This window comes from Symphalangus syndactylus, chromosome 17 (assembly GCF_028878055.3).
Source record: "Symphalangus syndactylus isolate Jambi chromosome 17, NHGRI_mSymSyn1-v2.1_pri, whole genome shotgun sequence".
NCBI lineage: Eukaryota > Metazoa > Chordata > Mammalia > Primates > Hylobatidae > Symphalangus > Symphalangus syndactylus.
Window position 1 is genome coordinate 37365733 of NC_072439.2, and position 21433 is coordinate 37387165.

Consider the following 21433-nt stretch of genomic DNA (forward strand, 5'->3'; position numbering starts at 1 on the left):
TCAGCAACACCTTGAATGGACACCCTGACAAGACTCCCACTCCAAGGAAAGCAATCCACACAGAATCAATCAGCTGACACCTGGCAAGTGGGTCGTCTTTTAGAGTTGTGAAGCCATTCTGGTGGGCAAGAATGATTATCCACTACTACTTAAGTGAGAGGCTCTAGGGCACAATGTTAGGGTGAGAGACTCAGCCCCAAAAGTTAGAGGCCCAGGGGCATCATACTCAGATTAGAGGCCAAGCTCACAGGGTTAGGGGCCCTCAGGAATATTGAGGGGAATGGATTCGGCTAAACAAGATGTTTACCACTTTCTCATTTTGGACTGTCCACCTTGTGCTCCCTGTCCCTCACCTGAGTGCTCTGCATCTTGTCACCTTTCTACTCACCACCTCTGTTTTGTAGTAGCCTGGAGGCTGCCCCAGGAAAGAGGCCCCAAACAGTTGAGCTTTTACTTTCCTCAGCGATCCTCTGACTTTTAGCTGATTTCTTATTTAATTTGCCACTGGTCCAAGAGACACTGAAAAAAAGAGATGTCTTGGAACCTAGTATTTTTGTACCTTAATTATCAGAAAAAAATCAGCAATAACCTCCCCATCGTTATGACTAGAAGTTGAAATGTGGTATTTAACAGTCCTACATGCTAAGATCAGATATGCCTGTTTAGTGACAGCCTCTTTTATAACAACCCTGTGCAAACAATTAGCCTCAAGATGGAGAACATGAGACTTTTTCTTAACAGTTTCCTCTCATTTCTTAACCATAAGGTCATCTTTGATGAGCTGGTATAGGGCAGCTCGACCCTACTTTGTAAACCCAGCATGTCACTTTTTTCCTGAAAGAGTTTTGTCATAGCAGTGTGAAAATGGACTAATACATTACAATGTACAAGTTACAGCCTTCCCATTTCCGCTGTTCAGTCTGACCCCTTTTTTTGCAGCTTAATTTTATAGAAGAGAAACCAAATGGAAAGAAATACTTTACATATAGGCTTCTCTGATGCTTGGTCAGGATAAAAAATTAAAATGAGCCTCTGTATGTTTGATGGAGGAAAAGACAAAATAGGGACAGCACATAATTGATTACCCTTTTAATGCAAGTGCCCCTTAATATTAGGCTTTTCTTAGCTGGAGCGGAACTCCCCCTGCCAGTCTGAGCACCCCATAAGAACACAGTCAGACTCCTTCCAGTTATGGTGAGGTGTGCAACATGTTATTAACTTCTTCTAGTTTTCCAGGGTTATCTAGTGTCTGGTCATCATCTTCTCCCTGCCCTTCGAGTCCTGTCTTACATACATACCCCACTCTTGAAACACCCGAGCTTCACCAGAACAACATGCAGTGGGGCCTCTTATCATGTGGCAAAGTTGAATGTTTACCCTCTCTGGGAAGTGACAAATGATAATAGGGACACTATACAGGTATATGTACCCTTTTCCATGTCTGAATTAGCCATATGCAAGGAGAAACTAAAACAGTTTTCAGAGGTGCCAGGAAAATTCATAGACAAATTTAAGAGGCTAACCTTGATGTATGATCTGACCAGGCAAGACTTGCATATATTTATGTTTACCTGCTGCATGGTAGAAAAGCAGTGTCTTATTCTCTTTGAGGCAATTGTGAATGGGAGTTCACTCATGATTTGGCTCTCTCTTATTGGTGTATAAGAATGCTTGTGGTACTTGCCCATTGATTTTGTATCCTGAGACTTTGCTGAAGTTGCTTAGCAGCTTAAGGAGATTTTTGGCTGAGACAATGGGGTTTTCTAGATATATGATCATGTCATCTGCAAACAGGGACAATTTGACTTCCTCTTTTCCTAACGGAATACCCTTTATTTCCTTCCCCTGCTTGATTGCCCTGGCCAGAATTTCCAACACTATGTTGAATAGGAGTGGTGAGAGAAGGCATCCTTGTGCCAGTTTTCAAAAGGAATGCTTCCAGTTTTGGCCCATTCAGTATGATATTGGCTGTGGGTTTGTCATAGATAGCTCTTATTATTTTGAGATACATCCCATCAATACCTAATTTATTGAGAGTTTTTAGCACGAAGGGTTGTTGAATTTTGTCAAAGGCCTTTTCTGTATCTATTGATATAATGATGTGGTTTTTGTCTTTGGTTCTGTTTATATGCTCGATTATGTTTATTGATTTGCATATGTTGAGCCAGCCTTGCATCCCAGGGATGAAGCCCAGTTGATCATGTTGGATAAGCTTTTTGATGTGCTGTTGGATTCGGTTTGCCAGTATTTTATTGAGGATTTTTGCACGATGTTCATCGGGGATATTGGTCCAAAATTCTTTTTTTGTTGTGTCTCTGCCAGGCTTTGGTATCAGGATAATGCTGGCCTCATAAAATGAGTTAGGGAGGGTTCCCTCTTTTTCTATTGATTGGAATAGTTTCAGAAGGAATGGTACCAGCTCCTCCTTGTACCTCTGGTAGAATTCGGCTGTGAATCCATCTGGTCCTGGACTTTTTTTGGTTGATAAAATACCTAGGAATCCAACTTACAAGGGATGTGAAGGACCTCTTCAAGGAGAACTACAAACCACTGCTCAATGAAATAAAAGAGGATACAAACAAATGGAAGAACATTCCATGCTCATGGGTAAGAAGAATCAATATTGTGAAAATGGCCATACTGCCCAAGGTAATTTATAGATTCAATGCCATCTCCATCAAGCTACCAATGACTTTCTTCACAGAATTGGAAAAAACTACTTTAAAGTTCATATGGAACCAAAAAAGAGGCCACATTGCCAAGTTAATCCTAAGTCAAAAGAATAAAGCTGGAGGCATGACACTACCTGACTTCAAACTATACTACAATGCTACAGTAACCAAAACAGAATGATACTGGTACCAAAACAGTGATATAGACCAATAGAACAGAACAGAGCCATCAGAAATAATGCCACATATCTACAACTATATGATCTTTGACAAACTTGACAAAAAACAAGAAATGGGGAAAGGATTCCCTATTTAATAAATGGTGCTTGGAAAACTGGCTAGCCATATGTAGAAAGCTGAAACTGGATCCCTTCCTTACACCTTAAACAAAAATTAATCCAATATAGATTAAAGACTTAAATGTTAGACCTAAAACCATAAAAACCCTAGAAGAAAACCTAGGCAATACCATTCAGGACATAGGCATGGGCAAGGACTTCATGTCTAAAACACCAAAAGCAACGGCAACAAAAGCCAAAATTGACAAATGGGATCTAATTAAACTAAAGAGCATCTGCACAGCAAAAGAAACTACCATCAGAATGAACAGGCAACCTACAGAATGGGAGAAAATTTTTGCAATCTACTCACCTGACAAAGGGCTAATATCCAGAATCTACAATGAACTCAAACAAATTTGCAAGAAAAAAACAAACGACCCTATCAAAAAGTGAGCAAAGGATATGAAGAGACACTTCTCAAAAGAAGACACTTATGCAGCCAACAGACACATGAAAAAATGCTCATCACTGGCCATCAGAGAAATGCAAATAAAAACCACAGTGAGATACCATCTCACACCAGTTAGAATGGTGATCATGAAAAAGTCAGGAAACAAGAGGTGCTGGAGAGGATGTGGAGAAATAGGAACACTTTTATACTGTTAGTGGAACTGTAAACTAGTTCAAAAATTGTGGAAGTCAGTGTGTGATTCCTCAGGGATCTAGAACTAGAAATACCATTTGACTCAGCCATCCCATTACTGGGTATATACCCTAAGGATTATAAATCATGCAGCTATAAAGACACATGCACACATATGTTTATTGCAGCACTAGTCACAATAGCAAAGACTTGGAACCAACCCAAGTGTCCATCAATGATAGACTGGATTAAGAAAATATGGCACATATACACCATGGAATACTACGTAGCCATAAAAATGGATGAGTTCGTGTCGTTTGTAGGGACATGGATGCAGCTGGAAACCATCATTCTCAGCCAACTGTCGCGAGGACAAAAAACCAAACACAGAAAAAAACACAAAAAGATAAGGCAGAAACAAAAATCCCAGTCACTTGCAGTATCTGTCAGCTTTCAATTTGGCTCTCCTGTTTAAACAAAGAAAAATAATAAAATTAATCTATGTAAAACATGCCATATATATTCAACTGCTACTAAATATAAAAAGCTTTAAAACTGAGTTCAATTTTGATTATTACCACAACGCTTATATTAAAATATGTATACTTTTAAATTTGGTTTCGATAAAAAATGGTTTCTAATCTTATAAAAGTGATTTCCTAATATTCAATAAATGTTGCCTAAGGGCTTGTTCAATCCAAATAGCAATTTTAATTATTCCAGAATTTAAAGGTGCTCTAAATTTCCATTTAACAGGGTGAGAATGCTGTATTATTACAAGTGATAAAAGTTAGAAGCCATAGAGCTTATTCCGTTTTAGAGTTCACATCCTGATTATATTTTATATCCTCTTCTTGATTTCTTACAACTAGATACATATGCATTTGCTCAGCTGGAAAAAATTCTTAACATTATTTACTGACTTTAAGTATGAACTTTACCAGCTAGTTAACAGGAAATATACAATTAAACATTGTCTTTATCAAGTAATATAAAAAAAAGGGTAAGAGTAACTTTGTGGCCGGGCCTGGTGGCTCACGCTTGTAATCCCAGCACTTTGGGAGGCCGAGGTGGGCGGATCACGAGGTCAGGAGATCGAGATCATGGTGAAACCCCGTCTCTACTAAAAATACACACACACACACACAAAAATTAGCCAGGCGTGGTGGCAGGCGCCTTTAGTCCCAGCTACTGGGAGAGGCTGAGGCAGGAGAATGGCGTGAACCCAGGAGGTGGAGCTTGCAGTGAGCAGAGATCGCGCCACTGCACTCCAGCCTGGGTGACAGAGCGAGACTCCGTCTCAAAAAAAAAAAAAACAAAAAACAAAAAACAAAAAAACAAACAAAAAAGAGTAACTTTGCAACATAGGACTTGAATGAGTGGCCGGTGATTATCAAAATCTGGCACTTAATTGATTTATACTTGTACACCCACAGCTAAACGTCTCTACCTGTTTTTCTATGTCTAAATCTAGGACATTACTTGTCTACCTAGGAAGAGTAATAAATATTAATAATGTGCTATGATAAACACCCTGCACTCTTCCAAATCTTACAATAAAACTGCTTCAATTTCACTTGTTTAGCTTTTATACTTAGTTTTTTAGTTGATCTATTCTTATTTTAAGGAACCTGAACTACTCTAACAGAATCCACATAATTTTTATATTAGCCAAACTTCTTCTAACTCTGGTTCTAATAGTTATACAAAGATAATGATAAATTTATGAAGTAGATACAGTCAAATCTGAATTTCTTAAAGTATATACTTAGAATCGGTCATAATTTTTAGATATTCTTTCTTGACAGTCTTTTCCCAAAGTTATGATGTCCTCTCTAGGTAATATTGCCACACTCATAAATTAGAAATAAAGACAAAAATGTGAAAACTACAGTAATTTAAGAGAATGTAGGTTTTCTACATGCCATTTCTATTGGCTACTGAAAATAGTGGAAATAAGAAAATAAATAGCTACCTATCCAGAAGCATCTCATGCAAAAATCCATCTTTCTGAGCCTTTTTAAGAATTTCACTGTCTTCTTTACTTATTTTAAGTTTGTGGTCTTGGAAGCTCTGAAATTTCTTTCTGCAAAGAAAATGTCTTCATTGAAAAATACTTCAAACTCTGATTATACATATTTACTATTAAATTTATAAATACTGTTAATTTTTCACTTATTTAAAATGTCTAATTGTAGGCCAGGCACAGTGGCTCATGCCTGCAATCTCAGCACTTTGGGAGGCCAAGGCAGGCGCATCACTCGAGGTCAGGAGTTCGAGAACAGCCTGGCCAACATGGTGAAACCCTGTCTTTACCAAAAATACAAAAATTAGCCAAGCATAGTGGCGCGTGCCTGTAGTCCCAGCTACTCGGGAGGCTGAGGCAGGAGAATCACATGAACCTGGGAGGCAGAGGTTGCGATGAGCCAAGATCGCGCCACTGCACTCCAGTCTGGGGGACAAAGCAAGACTCCGTCTTGAGGGAGAAAAAAAAAGGTCTAATTGTATTTTTTTTTTTAATAAGCTAGAGCTCTTCAACAAAGATGACCTTCGTGACCTCTCACGAGGAGGTCCACTCATTGGCTGGGTAGCACAAGGCCCCACTTCTATTAGGGCATACTGGCTGGAGGCCCCTGTGTCTTGGCCATAGCACAGCCTTTGACTGGCATCACACCCATTCTATGAATCAATAGAGAGATTGACTAACCCGAGTGACTAGCTTTGAGAGCTGGTAGGACGATTAGGAAAACTGAAGCCTCAAGAAAAGAAAAGCATTTAACTCAGGGCTCTGTCCTAGAGGACACATTGTGTTGTATCTTCTTGTCAGTTTTATTTTTTCAGACAGGGTCTTGCTCTGCCACCCAGTCTGGAATGCAGTGGTGATCAGAGCTCACTGCAGCCTTGAACTCCTGGGCTCAATCTTCCTGTCTCAGCCTCCCGAGTACCTGGGCCTATAGGCATACACCACCATCCCCAGCTAATTAGATAATTTATTTTGAAAGCACTTTGGGAAGCACTTCACTGTCAAATCTGTAGGTCTAAAAGGAAAAGAATACATACACATAATTGATTTCACATTGTTTTACACTTCCTTTGTCTTCTTCTGGAATGTCATCTTTTTTCTTGGTTTCTCTTTCAGCACAGGATCTAATCTAGATATTGGAAAAGAGAATCCAATGGGTTATATGTTTATCTTCCATCTTCCCCACTTTACGTATCACATAAGAACATTTGAGATGATTTCTTATGCAGAAGAAAAAATTAACTGAGCAACTATATTCAGAAAAAGGTTCTGGCTATGTGTTTTTACTTCATACATATAATCTATATGAGTAAGTGCTATCACATGCTTCCTCCGAAGCCCTTGTGTCAGAAACACTACAGACAAAATTATTTCAGAAACATTTTACACATCAGATCCTGCTAGGCAATAAAGCAATCATTAACTAATTTAATTTGGCCTCCAAGTGAATACACTAGGATCAAATTATCCCTAGTAGACAAGTGTTCATTTGATCAGACTGAAAGCTTAATAGCTATTTTATGTTGCACAGACTATTACCAAAATATTAAAACTTTTAGCATTACACAACTTGTTTTTAATTAATTGGAACCCACCTCTTTTACTAGCTTCTTATATCCTCCTAAGTTTGGATAGATGTTTATTATCACATGTCATAAGTTAATTGATCTGCATTCAACAATTAGCATCACCCACAGAACAGGCAATTGGCAATGGTAAGGACTCATGTCTCCTAAGGGATCTCTGTGGCCAGAGTCCAGTTCCAGGGCTGCTTAGAAAGTGATGATACATAACGTATTTGTGCCAATGACATCTTTGTGACAGTTTTGATTAAAGGGGTCCTAGACCTGAAAATATTCCGTGCTAGGGCCTGTAACACAATGCTACCTTTAGTAAGAGGGATCTGTGTTCTGGTCATAAAGGTGAAGGGCTGACAGAGGTAATACAATGCTACCTTTAGTAAGAGGGATCTGTGTTCTGGTCATAAAGGTGAGGGGCTGACAGAGGTAACACAATGCTACCTTTAATAAGAGGGAGCTGTGTTCTGGTCATAAAGGTGAAGGGCTGACAGAGGTAACACAAGGCTACCTTCAGTAAGAGGGAGCTGTGTTCTGGTAGATAAGGCAAGGTCATAAAGGTGAAGGGCTGACAGAGATTAGGAGAGCCTGCAATTAAATGGTAAAGGAAAAGAGTCCTAAATAATCACTGTTCAGAGCTTCCAGGTACTTGACTAGCCAAAGAGACCCAGAAAACTTTGTATTTCGTCTGAAAATTGCTTTAAATAGTGAAAAACGCAATCTTTGTGTAAGTATCTTTGTATCTTTGTATAAGTGCAAAGCACTGCACATATATTTGCAATTGTTGCCTTCAATAACACTTTTGTGGTGATATCCAGATGCAAAATAATTTAAATATGATACAATAAAATATAAATAAAATTAAATGTAAGTCACAAACCCATCTGCATTTCCCCAGTGACCTGTTTCCTGAGAAGCAATGTGTTACGAAATATTGAGAGTGGCCTCTGGAGTCAGCTGGGCCTGGGTACACATCCTGTCTTACCACACCTTGAAATCACTGTGATTTCCATGAACTGACTGACAAAAACCACGAACATGTAAGGAGGGTCAACGGCTGTCTTCTTGTCTGTAATGCTGAGCTCACATCCACCTCACAGGGGCATTATGGGAATTCAAGACTACAACGCATGTTCTGGGTGCATGCAATGAAAAAATATAACATTTCCCTTCTCTGTAAGAAAATACCTACATTTTAGATTGAAATTGTTTGAGCTTTAGGTTTGAAATTATTTGAAATCAAGACTATTCTAGAAAGAAAATCAAACATATGACCGGAAATCTAACGTGAAGCACGTACAGAGATTTGACAGATGCTTTTAAATTGCACTGATAGTAGAGAAAAATGTAACATAAATTTTCATGCTCTAATAAGAATGAAAGGCATTTTAGAAAAGGCATTTGCCCCCCTCTTAGAGCCTTCCACTCCGGCCCCCACAGTGCCTTACAGAGCAAATCTGGGTCAGACTGGATGCAACCTGTGATTCCCAACAGAGACAAATAAAGCAAGGTTCAGGATGCTCAGTACTGGGACAGAATGCCAAGAAACAGAAAAACTAAGTGTCAATAAGGGGGGACTTATTCTTCAGACACATCTTGGTATATGTTTATAATTAAAGATCAGTGGCTTTTGTGAGTCTAAAAAAGCCTTAAATGTTTTCATCAAATTCCAATTAACTACTTGATTTATCTAGGTTATATTAACAGTATTATTTAGAATTTCACCTTGATATGAAGATGTCTGTGTAACTTTTACAATGATGTAAAACAAAGAGTAGGATTAGGGTGGGCACAGGCCAGTGGTGCAATGGATAACGCATCTGACTACAGATGAGGGAATTTAGCCTGGAATAAGGAACTTTTATTTCCAGCTTAGTGACACACACAAATTTTAAAAATAAAATAAAAATCATGTTTTATGTGATTAATGTTTCTCCTAATGCAAAGAAGACTGGTACTATTAATAAAAATATTTTTAAAATGTGAGGGCTAAGGCCCCAGAAGTTCTGCTATGATTTTTTATGTTTCATAAGTGACTATCATCACAGAAGCTCAAGCATTACATAAATACAAATGCATATACCCCTGACATGGTAATTCTCCTTCTGGAAATTTATCTTCAGGTCCACCCGCACATCTACAAATTGATGCATATTCAATGTTATGAACTGCAGCACTGTTTATAAGAGCAAAAGACTGGCAACAGCCTAAATTTCCATCTATAAGAGACTAAATAAATTAAGGTACATCCCTAAAATGGAATATTATATGGCTGTTAAAAAACAGAAAGAGAGGAAAAGCAAGAAAAAGAAAAAACTTTCTACATTTAAACTAATAGTAGAAAACTCTCCAAGATACGGTTTTAAGAAAAATCAAAGTCTAGAAGACTATAGAGGAGGCTACCTTTAGTGTAAAACAGTTGAAAATTATAAATATATTCATATGTTTATAAAGAAATTTTAGGAGGCTATAAAAAGAAAGGGAAAGGGGAACAGGAGCTGGGACACAGGTGAGTAAGACGCATGGGAGGCCTATGTCTTCACATGTTTTTATTTGAAAATGTTGGACCACGTGTACATGTTATCTATTTTAAAAATTAGATTTTAAAATACAAGAAAACAAGAACATGAAAGCCTAAAGAGAGCATGTGGAACTACCAGAAAAAGATACTAATCCATGGAGATAATGGCAAGGTAGCTCCTAGATGCACTCATTTCTCTGCCACATTGTATAAATGAGCCATCACCTACGGGATTTATAATTAAAAATGAGTCTATTTGAAACACCACATTACAAAAAGCTATTAACTAAATCTTTAAAGTGACAATAAATGTCCATTTAACATTTTAAAGAGATACAGTCACATCGCATGTGTGAATGGAGTTATCTGTATAAAATATCATTACCTTGATCATTTCTTCTCCTGCTGTTTTACTTTTTGCTTCTATGTCTCCTGCCTCATTGCATCTAATGAAGCAGCTATTTGAGGCCAATAAAGCCATTTTCCCCTAAGTGAAACAAAATAACAAAATAGCCATGAGGATACTTCTTGTAGAATAACAAAATAGCCATGAGGATACTTCTTGTAGAAGAAATATTAAGTGTTTAGACTGGATTAATTTTTCCTCGTTGATTTAAAAATCAAAGGAAAGAACTTATAGAAAAACCTGAAAAATATAATACAACAACATATAGAAAAGAAAGCCAAAATCACCTATCATTTTACTATTCAATGATTACCACAATAAATATTTGTACTGTATCTTCCTAGTAGGACTTTATTCAAATATTAGCATTTTAAGTAAAATTTATTTTCTTCACAATTAGAAAACATGAAAAGGTATATACAATGCCTTTGGTGTTTTGAATTTAAGAATCAATGTCTGAGGGACTTTTGTGTGTAAAAATATTCATAAACCTTTTTAGTTTTTTAATGTTTGATATATTACACTACTTTCTATTAAACAAAACTTTAAAGACTGATTTTCTTGTGTATTTAAATCTGGGTTATAAACTTGGTTAGCTTAACTCCCTTAACAAATATAATGTTTATAACTTGTATTTGGTTGATTCTTTTGGAAAACTTGGAATACCATAATATTTAGACAAAATATTTATAAATACAATGATTACAAAATATGTTAACCTTATATCACATCCAGTTAAAAAAGTGCTGATAACATGGATTTAATTTCTTAGTCAAGGTCACAAGGGCTGGGTGGTCTCTCATCTGGATGGCTCCTGGTGAGCCCTGGAACATGGCAGGGTGGTCCAAGATGATTTAAACCTGTGCCACAGATTATTCAGCTGAGTCCTTTTTGCAATAGAGTTTTGAGACCCTCTTTCATTTAAATTTAAATTTTTGAAACTTAGTGTCCTTCCTAAAAATAAAATGAAACGAACTTTCCTAAAGTGTTGTATTATTAGTACTACCTAAGTCATCATCTAAGGCCTTAGGATATATTGGCCTTTTCTACTGGTGTAACTTTTATTACAAGTATCTCATCATAACTAGTAGGATCATCTCAAAGGGGTTGCAACACATTAGCGGGTCATGAAATCAATGTAGTGTTTCAATGTAGTGTTTCCTGAACGGTATGGGGGGTGGGGGAAGGCATACACACAGACACACAGAGGAAGGGGTAAAAGAGAATAAGAAATATCAAGATGCATAACACAGGGATAAGTATTGTTAAGCACAACTCTTGCTTCAGTTATACATGTGTGTGTGCTGGGCTGCAATGTAAAAATGCATTTCTCAATGGGTTGGGTCAAAATAGTTTTCAAGTCACTGACTTAAGATTTTATCCTAGGGGGTGAAGAAATCAGTCTAAGTGATTACCTCTTTCTGGGGGGATGTTTGTTTAATCTGTCATCTTAGAAAACACTCTGAATTCCTATTTTCAATTCATTAGTGTACACTACCAAAGCTGCTAATCAGGCTGAGCTTATCTTCTATTTGCTTGTTCTGCAAGCTGCCCGTTGGTCCTTACTGTTTTTGATATAGTTATCTACTTTTTAAAGACTGTTTAGCACTCACATATTTTTGTTGAATCTTTACTTCTCACACAAACAGAAAAAGGAAACTATGTATTCTGTATCAACAAAGATTTAACAAAACATCCATATACTACAACTGTCTACTTACTAAAATTAAGAATTAGTATGTATCTTTTTTCTTCTTATATTAAAACTATCTTTTCGTACACTATTTTAAGCTTATGAACTGAAAGTCTTTTAGAGATAATTTACTTCAATGAACTATTATTATTTATTTTATGCACAAATTGTCACAACTTGGTCTTAGCAAGCTCCACTGTTCGCTGACAGTCTCGAATGTTTCTGAAAGCATCCATGATTTCTGCTACAAAGAAGATACTTAGGAACTATTCTGTTTTCCTACTCTGAGACCTAAAATTGACAGGTTCTTTAATGGAAATGAGATCCATATCTAGGCACTAAGGGTATACAGAAATAATTGTGGGCAAAACTACTAATGCTATTTTTGTTGCACTCTATTTTGAGATCTCTTTAAGGCTCTATGTTCTTATTGATTTATTCCAATTTAATGTATTATAGTATTGCATACTACTTTTTCTTTTTAAATATATTATGATTGTTACAGACTTTCTGTTAAACTGACAGGAAGTTTTTATGAACAATAACAGCACTTACATTTTGAAAGACTGGAGTGAGAAGCGCCTCTGCCCGGCCGCCCCGCCTGGTTAGAAGTGAGGGGCGCCTCTGCCCGGCCACCCAGTCTGGGAAGAAGTGAGGAGCATCTCTGCCTGGCCGCCCCATCTGGGAAGTGAGGAGTGCCTCTGCCCAGCTGCCCCGTCTGGGAAGTTAGGAGCACCTCTGCCCGGCCACCCCGCCTGGTTAGAATTGAGGGGCGCCTCTGCCCGGCCACCCAGTCTGGGAAGAAGTGAGGAGGGTCTCTGCCCGGCCGCCCCATCTGGGAAGTGAGGAGCGCCTCTGCCCAGCCGCCCTGTCTGGGATGTGAGGAGCACCTCTGCCCGGCCGCCCCATCTGGGAACTGAGGAGCCCCTCTGCCTGGCCACCCCATCTGGGAAGTGAGAAGCGCCTCTGCCTGGCCGCCCATCATCTGGGATGTGAGGAGCCCCTCTGCCCAGCTGCCCTGTCTGGGAAGTGAGGAGCACCTCTGCAGGGCCGCCACCCCGTCTAGGGTCTAGGAAGTGAGGAGTATCTCTGCCCGGCCACCCCGTCTGGGAAGTGAGGAGCGCCTCTGCCCAGCCGCCCCGTCTGGGATGTGGGGAGCACCTCTGCCCGGCCGCCCCATCTGGGAGTTCTACCACAGAGGCCAGACGCAATGTGGGGGCTGGACGTACTGGCTCATGCCTGTAGTCCCAGCACTCTGGGAGGCCGAGGCGGGTTGATCACTTGAGGCTAGGAGTTCGAGACCACCCTGGCCAACATGGCAAAACATATGAAAAATACAACAGACAAACCAACCGACCAACCCAGCGACAACAAAACAGGTCTACCCTGGAGTCATACTCTAATTTTTTCTATTTTCCTCCCTTTCTGATCCTTTATCCCACTTGCTTTTTCTTCCTCTTCCTTCTCCTTCTTCTTTGTCAAATAGAGGATTGAGTTATTATCATTGATCCATACAAAGTCCCTCTCTCATTTATTTTCTTTAATTCCCACCCTCCATTTCTATTCCCCGTCTTCCCATGTGCAATCTTCCCAATATGTTTGACATGCATCTTTTTGTTTGTATGTATTTTTAGAAAATATTTATTGCTTTGTGTGCAAAAAAAATTAATAAAAAATTAAAAAATAAAAAAATAAAAATAAGAGACAACTGACTTCTACAATTAAAATGCATACATGTGCAAAGAAAATAACTTGTAAAATATATTTGGTTGAATAACATTTACATTAGGACTTTAAAATTATGTATCAGAATCTCCTGCTATTAAGCAGTATAATGGTGCCTACTAAGTCAGAGAGTTATAATTTTTCTCTCCTGATAATGAAGTAAAGGCATCAGTGGCATCTACTGTGCTAAAGAATAAATGGAATTTATAACTGTAGGTAATATTTAAGCACTTTAAGATGAATATGAATATATCATAAATTTCTAACTAGGAAAATATTTTCAATGACATCTCAAGAAACATTAACTTTTTTTCAGAAGAGAACACTGAAAACTGACTCACCAACAATATCAAGCTGGGTTTCTTCGTCTTCTTCTCTTTTTCTCTTCTTATCTTTGCTCTTTTTCTTCTTACTACAGCACATAATTTATATAGATGAGTTTAGGTATATTGATTTGTATGATAAATATCGTAAGATTGAAACTTGGAAGTCTTTTAAGCTGTTTCATTTATAAATTATTGATTTAGGAAGACTTACATTGCTATGCCCTCTTAAATACAGTACTGAGAAGTTGCTTCAGGCTTTGTACATATTATGTTAGAGTTCAAAGCAGATTGTAGAGCCACACTGCCAGATTTTAAATCCTGATTCTTTCGCTTCTTAGCTCTGTGATTTTTGGAAAATGTACTGAATCTCTCTGTGAATCAGATTCCCCACTTAAAAAATTAGGATAATAACTTAACCTAACTCTTAAGGCTATTGTGAGGTTTAAGAGGTAATGTGTACCTTCACACATTGCTGGTGGAAACGTAAAATGGTGCAGCATCTACAGGAAACAGTATGGGGTTCCTCAAAAAGTTAAAGAGTTACCACATGACCCAGCAATTTTACTCCTAGGTATGTATACCCAAGGGAAATGAAAACATACGCCCACAAAAATACTTACATAAGGATATTCACACTGGCATTAGTCACAATAGCCAAAAAAGGGAAACAACCCAAATGTTCATCAACTGATGAATGGATGAAAAAAATGTTACATCCATACAGTGGAATACTACGCAGCCATAAAAGGAACAAGTGCTACAACAATGATGAACCTCAAGAATGTTATAAGAGAAAGAAGCCAGATACAAAAGGCCACATGTTGCATGATTTCTTTCTTAAGAAATATTCAGAATAGGCGATTTCACATAGACAGCGGATTAGTGGTTGCCAAGGACTAGCAGAGGGGGAGGATGGGATGTGACTGCCCTAATGGGTAGGGGGACGTTTCCTTCTGAGATGATGAAAATGCTGAGCAACTAGACAGTGGTGAATCTCTTGAACGTATACTAAAAACCACTGACTGTACAAAAGGGTGAATTTTATAATTATGAATTACAGCTTAATAAAAAAAGGAAAAAACCAAGAGCGATTTGAAAAAAGTTAACGTGCGAAGCACCTACAACAATTTCTTGGCACATTGAAAGTGCTATATAAGCATTAATTATGATTATTACGATAATCGTAAGACACTCTTGTCTGCATTTTCATCAGAAAGTTTTCAGAAGATAACTCTCCTCTCCTCACAGGAAATTCACAGGGTAAAAATCTCACATTTATTCAGGATAAACCTGTCATTTATTCTGGCATCTTCATGAGGCCAGACTCCTAGACAGGTTTCTCAAGGCCAGTGGCTTCAGCTCACTCCTTGATACTTTCTTTCCGTCTCGCCTAAAAATACCAAAACCTCTGTTTATCACGGAGACCAGGAGGAAATGCTCAACATCTGTGTGTACGGTCAACCTCGGGCAAATCTGCCAGTTAAAAAAGCGGGGATATGAGTGCACAGGTATTTTTTTCCTAAAGAGCTAATAAATTACCACTACGACCTCCTCCTCACATTTGGCTCAATTTATTTGCTGCATATATGTTCTCTCATTTAATTCTCACAGTATTCTAAAAGTATAAAAAATCGTCTTAAAGTATAAATGTGTAAACGGAGATTCAAAGATATTTGATCTCTTAATGAGTAAATGGAAGTTCAGACATATTAACCAACTTGCCACAAATTACAAAATCAGTAAATGACAGAGTGCAGGTTCGAGTCCATATCCCTATCAAAGCCCATATACACCTCAACCACTGTGTGATTCATCCTGGTTTCACTCTACATATTAGGTTAGAAAAAATTAATCAATAATTTTTCTAGGAAGAGACAATGGAGAAAAGAATAATCTCTAATAAAGGAAGTTATTATCATGAACTACGAGATCAGACTAACGCAGACCCACCAGGCAGAGGCCTGGAGAGATGCCTCAGGGGACCCAAACTCGTGGGTATGGGGTCACCGGTCACACGCCCGTCTACCCTGTTTCCACGGTCGTCCGCGCAGGAGGTTGCCCCTCCCTGCACAGGCGCCAGGAACCGCGGTCCGGCCTCCATCCAGCCCGGACAGAGGCCAGGGCGAAGCCTGGGAGGCCACGAAGCCGGCTCTCCGAGCCACAGCTTCCACTGGACTCGCGGGGGTGGAGTGCATCCGAAAAGAATGGAGGAGTCTCCCGCCCGAGCTGCAGGACCCACCTCTTCGCCTTGGTTCCCTTGAGCACGAGCTTGGTAGACTTCACATAGGAGTACTCGGCCATGGCTCCGGGAGACTTCTGCCTGGAGAGGCTGAAGCCGGCTTAGGCCGAGTATGTGACCCGGAGCAGCATCAGGGCTGGGAGGAACAGAAGTGGAGGCGAAGCAAACACTCCCTGACAGCCTACGTCTCTCCAGAACCCGCCTCCGTCTTCAGCCCAAGGCTGAAAGGCTGAGAGTTCCACTTCCGGGTTTCTGCCGGGGTGGGGGGGGTGGGGGGGGTGGGGGGGTACGGCGGCCGCAGAGGGCCGAAAGGTGTCCGCGAGCAGCGGCTCCCTGGCGCCCTCTCAAGGAGCCCCTAAGGATTCGCGCCTCCCCGAGGGGAGGAAAGCCCGCTGGAGGCGCCGGTGCTGGCGGTGGCGGGGCTTCCAGGCGCGCTGTGGAACCGCCTCCCGCTAGGGCTGCGGGCTGGCGACGGTCCCCGTGGGGGCGGGAAGCGGCTCCGCCTGCCCTCGCTGGCCTGCGGCGGCGCGGCTGGAAGCGCGGGCCACTCGTGCGCGGGTCACTCGGGGCTGTGCCTCGTGCGACTGTGTGTGCAGGAAGCAAGCAAGGAATACCCTAAAATAGAATGAAGCGCCATGTTGAGGGCCACGGACATCGCGAGTGCTGTGGGAATGTGGGCTGAGGTGGAGAGTTATGGTGGCGCGTGTTACAGGCTCAGGGGTCAGGAGAAGCCTAATGGTGGAGGTGGCATCTGAGGAGGGTCTTGAACGCTGGGCAGGCTTTTGCCAGACAGAGATGGAGGAGGCTAGTCCTGTCTGATGAAGGAAACAGGGCAGAGGCATGGAGGGAGCTGTGCAGCGCTGGTGTGAGGAGCAGCGAGCAGGCCAGGCCTGTAAAGCAGAGTGAGGGAACCAGGATAGAGAAGGCAAGTCGGGGTCCTGTGGTCGCTGAGGAATTTGAATGAAATCAGTAAACAGTTGAGAGGCATCAATCGCAAGAGCATGGGATGAAACAAGGAGTAGTCCACGGCGATTCCTCTGCAGCGGTGGGTATTATTAATCGCGTATGTGACACCAAAACCACCACACTGAAGCTGTGGCTCTTTCCCTAAAGTAGAAAACAGAGACCAGTTGGGTTCCAAGCATCCACGAAGATCTTATTAAATTCCTGATCCCTGGTGGCATCATCGACTTAGGATTGGCCCATCTCAAACCTGACTCAGAAACAAAACCGTCACAATGTGCGGAGATGAGCGTCCTTACCCACTATCATAAAGTATTTTCCGATGTTTTCACAGTGCTGCGCTTCCTAATCCCCATTCCATGGCAATCCACATGCCATGATGCCCGAAGTCATTAACAAAGGAGACACACAGGGGCTTCTCACGTTGGCTTTCCAGGGTTTTGATGAAAATCTGTTTCCTCATCTCGTACAATGTGGTTAGTAATAGTATCATTTAGGGTTGAAGAATTAAATGGTACGAATTATATAGGGTGCTTATTATAAGCTACACGGAAAATGTCTAGGAGATGTTAGCTATGCTCATCACCAACATCGTTACTTGATGGTAATAATCAGATAGGAAGGTCGACACCAAGAAAATGGATACATGCTCTGAGGGAATGAATGTGGAGAGATCAGAAGGTTAAGAACAAAGCCGTACAACATGTCTACAGTAAAGGGATAGAGAAAAGAAAGAGAGTCTATAAAAGAAGAAATGAAACAGAGTGACGTTATAGAAATCAAAGCGAAGGAGAGTTTCCAGAAAGGATAATATCATTTAATATTGTAGAAGTTTAGAAGCATAAGATAGAAAAAAGGTCTTGTGGTAACTGACATTGAGGCAGTCTTTGGGGAAGCTCCATTTCCGATAGAGAAGTAGAAACTCAGCCTGAAGCAGGGACTAGGTGAAGAAGCTGTTGGCCAGTCACATGGGGAAATAAATAAGGGATGGCATATGCCATATTTCTGGATTTCTTTCTTTCTTGCCCAGCCTCTGTATATGCACAGAGTTTGGCAAAAACTTACAAAAAAATAAAAAAGAAACCAATTTCATTTGTAGACTCAAATACAATGCTTTGTGTTAGAATCAAGATAAATTCATGCCTCTCCCTTCTATTCTCATTGTCAGTTTTGAAATTAAACATCAGCTTTTCTTCTTCATTAAAATCATTTTCAACCCCTCCCAGGTGTTTGTGGTTTTGGGGAGTTACATAAGTAGTCAGGTCTTGATGAATCCCCAAGCACAGTTCCCAAGAAGCTACTGGAGGAGATGCTCACCAAAATATGAAGAGTAAATCAAGACATAGGAAGATATAAGACACAGGGAACAGGAGATTCGATGTAGTAAACAGATTAAGGGGGTTCCCAGGTAGCTGGTAAAGGGATGTCTTGAGATTACAGCAGTGAACCGGACATGTGCAGCCAGTCCAGATTGGAGCAGGAGACTCAAGCGCTAAGCATATTGAGGGATGCCATTACCAAGTTGCCCATTGCCTTTGCACCATCTTTTTACCATGAGAGCAGCTTACCTGAGTAACTCTGACCAAGATTTTTCTTTTTGACTTGTCTTAACCAAAACTTACATTAATAATAAACTTGTGGCTCTCCCCAACAAAAAAAAAAAAAAAAGAAGAGGAGGGAACAAACACTTTCAGCGAAGGCAGAATTCTGAAATTCTGCTCATATTTTTTTCCAGTAACTTTCCTATGTTTGTGAGGTTATTCAGTCATAAACATCCTAGTGAAATCTTTTTCAAGTTTTAGTAATCATAATAATAACTGTGGATGTTTGTTTAAAATGTGTATTCCCGGGCATCTCACCTGGAGATTCTGATTCAGGAGATCATGTATGGGACTCAGAATACATGTATTTGACAAATATCACAAGTGGTTCTTATGATCAGGCAAATTTGGGAAACTAACCAGGAATTTATGTTTTTTTGACTGGCAGCTAGAAAAGGTTCCTAGAGTCTTTGCTTTTTGAAAATAAAATATTTCTTTTTTAAAAGCAAAATTGTATGACTAGATACAACATTTATACATGTGACACATGTACTATACTGTGTGCTTTTGTCATATTTACAGTTAAAGATGTGTAAGAACACTCTGAGAAAAATTATATATTAAATGAAAAGAGGGGTAAGTCAGGGTGGGGGAGAAATGGGAGGGGTGTGCTTATTGTTGCTAAAAGGTAGAAAAGCCAGAATGATAGCCATCTAAGGTTGCAAATAGCACATTGTAAGTTGAGCGGGCTTCATAATCATGTCTGAAACCTTCTTTGATACACTGAGTTGTAAACAGTGGCTTTGGACAAGATTTGAGGGAGAAACCAACTATGATTTAAAGTGTTCATTTAAAAGGCTTTAATTAAAGGAAAGTCTTTGCATTTATTTGAGCTAATTTAACTTCAGGACTAACAATTTACTAGCCCTTAACCTCTTAAAAATTTTCTTTCATTTCAAATGAAAGTTTAAGGTGGCCTTTATGTTCGACTGGGATATTTGTGCAAAGACTTAACAGCAAGGTACTGTACATTTCTAAATGTTTACTTCTTAATTGTGCTGGGAGAAATATACTACTCGATTATTTTTAAAGCAAAGTAAAACAATTTGTTTTGACAAGTAACACTGTATTTTCCCAGTTTTATTGTGGCAAAGATGAGGCTTAACATCACTAATCATCAGAGAAATGCAAATCAAAACCAAAAAGAGATACCATCTTACACCAATCAGAATAGCTACTATTAAAAAATAAAAAAACTACAGATCTTGGGAGGCTGTGGAGAAAAAGGAACATTTACACATAATTGGTGCAAACGTAAATTAGTTCAGCCACTGTTGAAAGCAGTTTGGAAATTTCTCAAAGAATTGAAAAATAGAATTACCATTCAAGCCAACAATTCCGTTACTGGTATATAACCCAAAGAAAATCAGTTATTCTATCAAAAAGACACATGCACTTCCATGTTCATAACAGCACTATTCACAATAGCAAAGACATGGAGTCAGCCTAGGTGCCCATCAACAGTGGATTGGATCAATAAAATGTGGTACGTTTACACTGTATTATTAGGCCATTCTTCATTGCTATGAAGAAATACCTGAGGCTGGGTAATTTATAAGGAAAAGAGATTTAATTGGCTCACAGGTCTGCAGGCTGTACAGGAAGCATGATGGTGGCATCTGCATGGCGCCTGTGGAGGCTCCAGGGAGTTTTTACTCATGATGGAAGACAAAGAGGGAGTAGGCACATCACATGGTCAGAGCAGGAGCAAGAGAAAATGGGAGTGGCGGTAAGTACCACACACCCTTAACACAACAGGATCTTGAAAGAATTCACTGTCACAATGGTGGCATCAGGCCATGAGAGATCCACCCCCATGACCCAAACACCTCCTACCAGGCCCCACCTCCAACACTGAGGATTACATTTCACCACGAGATTTATGGGGGCCATCTTCCAAGCCATTTCATACACCGTGGAATACTATGCAGCCATAAAAATAACAAAATCATGTCCTTTGAAGCAACGTGGATGCAGCTGGAGGCCATTATCCTAAGTGAATTAATGCCAGAACATAAAACAAAATACCACATGATCTGACTTATAAGTGGGAGCTAAACACTGGGTACTCATGGACACAAAGATGGAAAGAATAGACACTGGGACTACTAGAGGGGAGAAGGAGGAAGGCAAGGTTTGACAAACTATTGGGTACTATGCTCATGTATTAATCTGTTCTCACACTGCTATATAGAACTACCTGAGACTGGGTAATTTATAAAGAAAAGAGGTTTAACTGACTCACAGCTCCACAGGCTGTACAGGAAGCATGGCTGGGAGGCTTCAGGAAACTTACAATCATGGCAGAAGGTGAAGGAGAAAGCAAGGCACATTCTACCATGGTGGCAGGAGAGCAAGTGAGACAAGGAGGATGTGCCATATGTTTAAACAATCAGATCTCATGAGAACTCAACATCTAAGAACAGCAAGGTGGAAATCTGCCCTCACGAGCTAATCACCTCCCACCAGGTCATTCCCCCTACATTGGGAATTACAATTTGGGTGGGGACACAGAGTCAAACCATATCAAATCAGCATCTGGATGATGGGATCATTCATACCCCAAAACTCAGCATTATGAGATATACCCATGTAACAAACTGGCACATGTATCCTTGAATATAAAATACAAGTTAAAATTATTTTCAAAATAAATTAATAAATGAACAAATAAATGTGATTAAATTAAATAAAAATTTTGAATTAAAAAATTTGACAGTGATTTCAGCTTGACAGTTATGTAAGTTATGTAAATGGAAACAG

General features: G+C 39.8%; 1 protein-coding gene across 3 annotated transcripts; it reads right to left on the minus strand.

Annotated features, from left to right (window-relative positions):
* Nucleotides 1-3752: 3752 nt before the first annotated feature.
* Nucleotides 3753-16359, minus strand: LOC129465674 (protein FRG1-like). 3 transcript variants are annotated; one of them, XM_055248044.1, is made up of 7 exons: nt 16107-16357; nt 13883-13953; nt 12372-12457; nt 10103-10204; nt 6657-6748; nt 5572-5682; nt 3753-4063 (listed from the first exon to the last, which is right to left on the minus strand). In XM_055248044.1, exons 1-7 carry the CDS (start codon nt 16166-16168, stop codon nt 4027-4029), a joined length of 561 nt encoding a protein of 186 aa, XP_055104019.1. In that variant the 5' UTR covers nt 16169-16357; the 3' UTR covers nt 3753-4026. The 3 variants fall into 3 exon arrangements, with proteins under 3 accessions (XP_055104019.1, XP_055104020.1, XP_063476202.1); XM_055248045.2 differs by lacking the exon at nt 5572-5682 and having other exon boundaries at nt 16107-16359; XM_063620132.1 differs by lacking the exon at nt 10103-10204 and having other exon boundaries at nt 16107-16358.
* Nucleotides 16360-21433: the final 5074 nt, after the last annotated feature.